The sequence below is a fragment of the Ptychodera flava genome, chromosome 18 (genome assembly GCF_041260155.1).
Source record: "Ptychodera flava strain L36383 chromosome 18, AS_Pfla_20210202, whole genome shotgun sequence".
Lineage (NCBI taxonomy): Eukaryota > Metazoa > Hemichordata > Enteropneusta > Ptychoderidae > Ptychodera > Ptychodera flava.
The window spans coordinates 15843350-15851851 of NC_091945.1; the positions used below are offsets into that span (position 1 = coordinate 15843350).

At 38.2% G+C, this 8502-nt stretch overlaps 1 protein-coding gene across 1 annotated transcript in view; it reads right to left on the reverse strand.

Moving 5' to 3' along the window:
* LOC139116976 (MYCBP-associated protein-like) overlaps positions 1–8502 on the reverse strand; it is a 58099-nt gene that overhangs the window by 15014 nt on the left and 34583 nt on the right. Inside the window, exons 3-6 of the mRNA XM_070679734.1 lie at positions 2432–2595; positions 1784–1952; positions 952–1058; positions 466–640 (exon numbers count right to left, since the gene is read on the reverse strand). Coding sequence (XP_070535835.1) covers positions 466–640; positions 952–1058; positions 1784–1952; positions 2432–2595 — 615 coding nt within the window. The remainder of the gene's footprint in view (positions 1–465; positions 641–951; positions 1059–1783; positions 1953–2431; positions 2596–8502) is intronic.

The following is an 8502-nucleotide window of genomic DNA, read 5'->3' on the forward strand; positions in this document are numbered from 1 at the left end:
TTATAATACAGGCAGGCAGCAGCTTTGCTGTGCATAAGCCTTTGAAACAATTTTTTCATCTGAGTAAAAAACAAGACACATGTCCTCCTTTAAACTTCCTATCTCAAAGTTATATATAATGTTCTGAGTAACCATGCTATTCCTAGTTTATTCTACAACTTACAGGGTACTGAAGGTACAACCAAAACTATACTGATTTGCACAACAGAATCTACGGTGGTTGTTTTAGTTAACGAGCCAGTAGCTTTTGATGATTTTTTGAACTTTTCTTGTTTTGTATGTCAATTGCAGGTCAAGTGCAGTCTACACACATACAGGCTGAGTTAACAAGCTGAATACTGTGTATCTCAACATGGTTTAGGGAGTAGACTAAGAAACTATTGTTGATACACAAACAAAAATGGTGAAAAAATCATCAAAAGTTACAGCAACTGGCTCTTTAAGTTACTGTCCTGAGTTGCTTACTTGAGATGTATCCCTGTTGGCGTTTTCTATCAATCATTTTCTGCTGCCAATTTTTCAAAGCATTGTTTTCATCCAAGAGTGGGTTTTGAGGAGGCACGGCTGAGGTCCTCTTCTTCTCGTATTTGACACTGGGTGTTCTGGGTCGTAGGTCAACCTCTTTCTGCTCTGGATAATCCTATTGGTGAACAAAAGCAAAATGAAGTTAGATTTTGTTGAAAGTCAACTTCCAGTGAGTGATTGCTTTATCCCATTCACTGTGAGATATGGTACATTCCCATTGTTTTCAATAGGGTGGATGGACCTATGTACAGCAAAATGGGGGTGTAAGGGGTTCAATCACACTTTACACAACAAGAATGCTAACTTGTCATTTGTCCTCTGCTTCATCCAAAGTTTTATCTATTGACATTCCCCCAACCTCCCCATTACCTACTTTCTCCCCACTTTACCCTCCCCTCCCTGTCCTCCCTCACTTTAAACACACACCTGTAAATGACCCTGCCTAATGGCCTCCATCTTGAACTCTTCCACCGTTCCAAGTATGGTGTATGGGATGACGTTTCCATGAGCATCAAATCTTGGACCAGTGCCACCTACACAATAGCACAACAAAAGAAATCAGTCATCAAATTGCCTAAAGGTCAAGTTGAAATGTATTACCCATATCTGCCATGGCAACACATACACATGAACTGCATGATGACCTCTTCACAGCTCTAGTATGCTTGATAGTTTTATGGACTACGTAAAAACATGCACTTGAGATAACTAACAGACACATTACTAGTAAGAGATACTGTAGTACAGCAATAGCAAAGAACTTGAGATACTGTTATGAAACAACAGCGTTCTTTCTGGAATATTTATCAGCTGTGCAATCAATTTTTAATAATTATTTCCTTATCTGGTCCAGCAACACACAGAAAGAGTACATGTACATGACATGTTCATTGACACCAAAGATAATTAAAGAAATTTTAGCGACAGTGTTCAACTGCTTTTTATCATGACAAAACCACTATCCTTGGCTTTCTCTTGTAATACATTTATGATAACTGATAAGAGAACTGGTAGTAAAGGTGTTACCTAGTTGTGAAAAAAATCAGTCTACAATATTGCATGGCATTTACAAAATCATCCCACTTGAAAATTATGTGTTGAAGTGCTTCCATGCCAATCTGTGTATAACTCACACAATTGTCGTGTATTCATTTACCCTAATGGTGATCAAATACACATATACTGACACAGATACACAGACACAGACACAGACAGACACACACACACACAGACACACATAGAAGGGCATCATTCTCACCCAAGTATTCAGGCTGTTTCAGGGGTGCATCAGGGGGTGCAGGCTTTGCGATGGTAATGCGTCTGGTTTTGGGTTTCTCAATCTCAGACCTAGGTTTAGCCTTCCTCACCAGAGCCGGCTTTGTTGGAGTCCGCTTTCTCTCGGCAGATGGTGGTTTGGGAACATGGAGCTATCGTGAAAAAGATTCCAGAAGTGCATTATGTGCTTTTCTACTTCAATCAAAAGCATATTGACTCTTACAGATACTGTTTAAAGATGTGTAGTATCAAATGTATTAATCTGTATTATGAAGTATTGCAAGTCACTTCCTTATAAACAATAATAAAAGTATTATTTTGTCATATACTGGCAGTTAAACAGTACAGTAAACTGTTACATTAAGTAATAAATAGGTTTTTGAAAAAATCATATATTTCAATGAATAATTTGTGATGGAAATACTTGATCTCACTTTTTCAATTACACTGCTAATCTATCGAATAATGCAATCATATGAACACAAAAAATATTTTTTGAAAAAACAATGTTACAATGAATAATAATTGATAATTACAAAAATATAATTCCAATCAGTTTCAGAGTATCCATACCCAGCATTACAAGGTAAGTACTCAGGATATGAAAGATGGCAGAGAAGATTCTACTTACATCTCTCAATTTGTCTTTATTAATGAGTAGTGCCTGGATGTCTTCTCCGTCAATCACTTGCTTTGGAGGAGGGGCTTGCTCCTCTTCCACTTGAGACTGAGATAAGTTGGGACTCGTGGCTTTCTCCGGGGTGCCATCCCTCTTCTTACCCCCTTTCAACTTATCTGAAGACACAATGAGGGGAAAAAAGAAGTCTAGTCAGTGGACATGTAAAATTTGAAATCTGGATTGGTCTGTGAGTGAGAAACATAGGGGTTGGTCTGGTGTACCAAATCTGTAGGTAGAATATAGACAGAGTCCTTGAATCTTGTTGAGATTAAGAGTTGCTCTAATACTGCTAGATATACATATGTCACACACACATGTATACATGGCTGGTTGCAGAAACAATGACATTCTGATCAGTTGTTGTCTGAAAACAATGGACAATTGTCTGATAGTTGTTTTATCTTTATGCTGTCTTGAGGAACACAAAGTATCTTTGGAGCACACACACACACAGAACGTAGTCAAGGCTCACAGGTCCAATTCCGGTCTGTGACAGGCTCTCTGAATACCAGGATTGTTGAAAATACTGTGTGAACGCTACGACTGAAAACTATGCAACGGTCTTCAGATGGCTGTGAAGACCGCTGTTACTATGGACACAATGCAAGCGAAACTACAGACCTGTCTGTGAAAAAGCACAACTCTGAGAAAAGAATTAAATCACATTTGCACTGAATGACACATGCTATGATAGCTATACCAACGATAACATGATTTGTCAATGTCACTAAACATACCTCAATCATCAAAACAGAATATCACTGTTGATACCTACTTCCTTGTGTGCACATACACATTATAAGACAACCATAAGTACAGAATGGAAACATATAGTTGAATCCTTACAAATGAGTTTCATCTTAGTTGAAAGGGCAAAACTGGCAGACTTTGAACTCATCTTCACCGTTGTCAATCTACTCCACCACAACAATGTCAGATTTGCTATCAGAAATCAGTGGGTCCACTGGTGCTGATTTCAAACACAGATATGCAAATTTTATGCAGATTGACCATGATACATCTGAGCTATCATACAAAAGTTGCTATTTGCTTGAGGAGGCCACACTAATTTAAATTTTGTTGCATGGAATTTGTCTTCTTTGTTTTCAATTAGTGATTGTTTTACAAAATAACCAGTGACAAAGAAAAACGCGTACTTGTTCTAAATATGACTAAAGAACAGTTATTCTCACATACTTGTTGTCTTTCAGTTATAATTAAAAGTTAGACATCCATGGAAACCATTCACATAACTCATTTTCTTTGCTCTCATCATGTCAATATTGATCTTGAATCCCGATGTTCACAACCTATAGATCTGTCTTAATTTATTGAAACAGCAGTTCTTGTTTAATTGGTGAAAACGACCGCTATCATCATAATGGCAATGTAACTCAAACACACAGCAGAGCCAGTTAAAGGGCTTTCAGTGTGTACCAATTCAACGTTGAAGAGGATAGGACAAACAGTGAATTGGTCATTTGATGGGACACCTGTCGGAACAATGTTAACAGATACAAGATGCAGCTTGGGGATGACGTCTCAAACACATGTTGGTAGGTACAGATTTATAGTTTTACACGATTATTTACTGATTTCAGGTAGACTTTGGCAAAAACTGATTATACTAAATCATTGGATCAATGTACACTGTACGCAGAGACGCCTTGTCTAAGATGAACACCATATTTCCCAATACCAGTTGATAGTTATTCAGGGTGTGTGCACAGAAGGCAAATGGAAAGAGATTTCACTCTTTCCGTTCACTCCTGAAATAAAACTTTTTAAAGGCAGAGCGATGGCAGGAATCTAGGAACTACCTGAGATTAGAGTTTAAGATCATGAAATTCTAGCTGACAGATGACATCTCTATCATCTACAAAACTGACAAATGTTTGACACATCTGAGGCTGATAATAATTCAATCAACACTCATCCAAGTGCTGAACTTTCTACTTCTGTTTAGATAGGCCCTACACCCCCGTTTCCTCGTAAAGAGGTCTTACTGTGCCATAGAAAACAGTAGGATTGGGTCATACCATGGTGGAGAAAGGGTGAAGAAAATTCAAACTTTGACTAATAGATGAAGGATTGTATACGACTCAACTGGTGAGCTTTGAGTGTCTGATCACTGAGCATAGATCTGCTGTCAACAAATCAGTATCCTAACAGGACTGCTCATGCAAGTGATGTTGCAATCTGCAGTGTTTGGAGATACACACACTGACAAAACCATACTTTTTATCCTAAGGCAAAGCTTTAAAAGGCATCAAAAAGTCTGGAATCACTTGAGTGGAAACTAATCCGCCATTGAACAACATGCAACATGTAATGTTGAGGGGGGAAATGCCACTGGGGTCTTCAATCACCTGGCCGATGGGCTAAGTCTAATTGTTCCGTTTCTTGACTCTCAAATCAACAGAAAGGTATGCTAACAGCAAAGACGGTTACAGTGCAGGCCAAGTAAACCAAGCAGTGCTGACTATAATCAAAGCAACAGAAATGGTTGAAAATATTTTATGTATGTTGGGGTTTCCTGTCATGTCAAGTTTTAGGAGGTGAAATGGCTGAAAGTCGGTGTGAACAAAGTTTGATCTGTCCTTCTGAAATAACATGGCACCACACCTTATCACAACGGTGTCTGGTATGCAGACTTTAAAAAATTCCATTTTGAACATTTTTAACTGCTTGAAAGGCAATGTTGCGTTTAAAAATGACAGAAAATTTGTTTTCTTCAGGACATCAGGAGACTGAAAATGCTGAACATTAACAAGAACAGTACTGAAAGTTTCATGTTTTAAATTATTTTTACGCTGAAAAAATATCTGAAACAATTTGTGATTACGTACTGGCTGAAGAAATGTTACGTACTGCCGAGCCAAATCTAGCCTTGGCTCTCTTTGAGGCTCTTGATGTACTAGCACTGGACAGCGGTGAGGATGTTGAGTTCTGTGATGTCGGCCTCCTACTGCCTTGTGGTGACTTGGGAACATTTGCTTTGTCCGGCATATTGCACGTTGGAGAAATATCAGGCTTGTGCCGAAAAAAAAAAAATGATAACTTGCAGGGAAAAAAAACCACCTGACCTTTCAGTAATCTTGAAACACAGTCTTCTAGGCGGCTGGTGGTTTACTGAGTGTCTGTCTTCTATGCAAAGTGATTATTGGCAAATTATCAAATTCTTAAAATCTGATTCATACTCATAGACAACATTGCACTATACAACAGCCAATCACGACATAGTCTACGGCCAGCGGGATATTTCACCACTGTCGAGTTCAGCTTTGATTTTATATTTTTGCAACTTATGCTCATTTACTACAAATTTTATCAGGTCTTTATGAATAAGCCATGGGTATCACCATGACCATTATAAGCCCTACTTAACCAATTTTATGATGATAATAGTGTATCATAGTTGACAAAACTTCTTGATCAGTTTGCAGCGTACACTGATAGACAAAATTGTCGCACACCGATGTTAATGTACACTGTAAACCAAAATGGCTATTTGTCTTTCAGAACTTCTAAACCAAACAAGTTTCTATTCTGAATCGTCCAAGAATGGACCGAAACTTAAAAAGTTAAATTATGGAGAATGATTGGACTAGGCCAATGGATATATTCTCACTAATGAGCATTAAAGGATCAATTGAGCTCGACGTCGAGACTTAGGTTCTCGGATACATGTTGACAAAAAGTTCCAGAACTGGATCAACAGGTGGTTTGTTGTATTCCTCACTGCCAGATGTTGGCAATGAAATCACATTCCGATGCTGTTGGTCGTGAGCCTGCGCCACAGTAAAGACAACCGCCTTATAAAGACTTGATGATTCCTGCACAAACAGTGTGATGACAAAACAACCCTGCTTGTCCAGTACTGGAAAACAGACGTGACTCCTCGCTCTCTTGACACAATAAGATAATTATCCAGGGCAAATAGCCAGACTCGTCTTCAACAAAAAAAAAGAAGAGTGCTAATTGCACTTTCCGGGTGATGCCTCCCTGACACTTCCCTCTAGGAATTGAAATGCAGATGACCACAGCAACCAAATAAACATATATCACGGACTAGACCATTCTTTAAATAGGGTGGGTGTATTAAACTGATACAGTGTCAAGCTGTAGGTTACACTTCTTCACCAGATTTTTCCTTCCTTTTGATTTTAAAACAGCTGATGATTCAAACTATCACTGTGAGTTGAAGAGGAAGATTTGAGTGAATGATTGTCATAGTTGCCTTGCAGTTTCACATGGACTGACTACCCCTATATCCCCAGTGGACCATTCCAATGAATCTGGACTGGCTTGGTAACTGGGATAAATATTCACATCTGGTGATGTTCAAATATTGACACATCCCTTCTGGAGCTTTTTTCCTAGCAAACATTATTCTACACACAGTTCAGAGTTTTAACCTCTGTGGCTGACCTGGTTGGAGAAAATTACAATAGTAAATAGACAAATCATATCCCCTTAAAAGAACAGTCGACCTTTCCATACAATTTTCGACAATTTATTAGAAGAACTTGAAGAGATCTGACAACTCTGAAGTGCATGTACGCAGCACGTTCATCATCATGTGATTAAATATTTTTGTTGCTATCTGCTGTCAGCGGCTGCCATGGAGTGAATGGTTTCTGTACGCATTGCTGAAATTAACAATACCTTCCCCGGGAATGGCTGGACTGTGTACACTTCAGTAAAGAACAGAACAGAGGACCTATGAAAAGCAACACAAAGCCCCATGGTGGCGGTATTCAGCTCCCCGAGTCCCATATGGGAGTGACGGGCTGCGGTAACACTATACCCTACAATAACGACTCCTTATCAGTCAATATATTGCCTGCGGCAGATTCAAATTAATTAACTGATTGTGAAGTAGGGTGTGCTTGATAGAGTACAGGGAAATGCCGAAATGCCGACTACTCCTCAATTACTGTGCTGTATCAATACAGAACCAAATAGCTTTCAATATGTTTGTCATCAGACAACCTGATAGTCTATGAAGGAGCTCTGTCAGTGTACATACGCACATGCAATTACTAAAGCTCTGTCGGCACTTGTGCAATATTGCTAAACTTTCCCAAAGGTATTCAAACCTATTACACTGACAAAAGTAGATACAAGGCGGCTATTGGAAGATATGTAGAATCGATTATACCGTACCCAGCTAAATATTGCCTACTTCTGAGATAGCGTTGCTGTGATCATGTTACTACAACAAAATTTTTAATTAAAAAACTTTTCAAGGTTTGCAGGAGTGTGGCATTCACTCTGAATTTTAAAGACACAGCAGGGCAATTTTTGTGTACAATTGAAAGGCTTAATTTAGATTTTAACATGTTTCTCTGACACTTTACAACTGTTTTTTAAGTCTTTTTTTAGACAAAATCAAATGAAAATTTGTCCTATAATTTCAGTACAGAATAGGCAGACAGCATTTCAAAAATTAACCCTGCAGTTCTACAGATGAATGTATCCGTACTGGTTTTAGACTTTATAATACTTAGGTTTAATACATTTAGGCAAAGTGGAAAAAACCTATAAGTTTCTGAAAGCTTACAACAAAATTTCAAACATGCTGACCCTAAACTTTTGGTTTCATTGTATGATATAATGAATTTATCAAGCTTTGCTGTTGTCCTGAGATCACTTGCTAAAATTAAAAAAAAATTATGTAAAGATATTAACTTGATTGACTTTAATTACACATTCATAGGGTTTTTGTGAATATGCGATCAATAATTTAATAATTTCACAGACTTTTAAGAAGCATTATTCATTATGAAAGCACCACTATCCATTAACCGAATCAATACATTTCTTGCAGACAGCTTCTCAATCCATTAGTGTAATCTGTTGGCGACATCATATCTCCCTGACAATATTTTTTTTCTGTTTATTCAATGATTGGTTTTAACAATTACAAGGCTATGGCTTGTTTGTTGAGCGGATACGTTTTCAGCCAGGTTTCTATCTATAAGCTGCCCCTCCCAAGACAAGAGTGGAGGCTGGTTGCT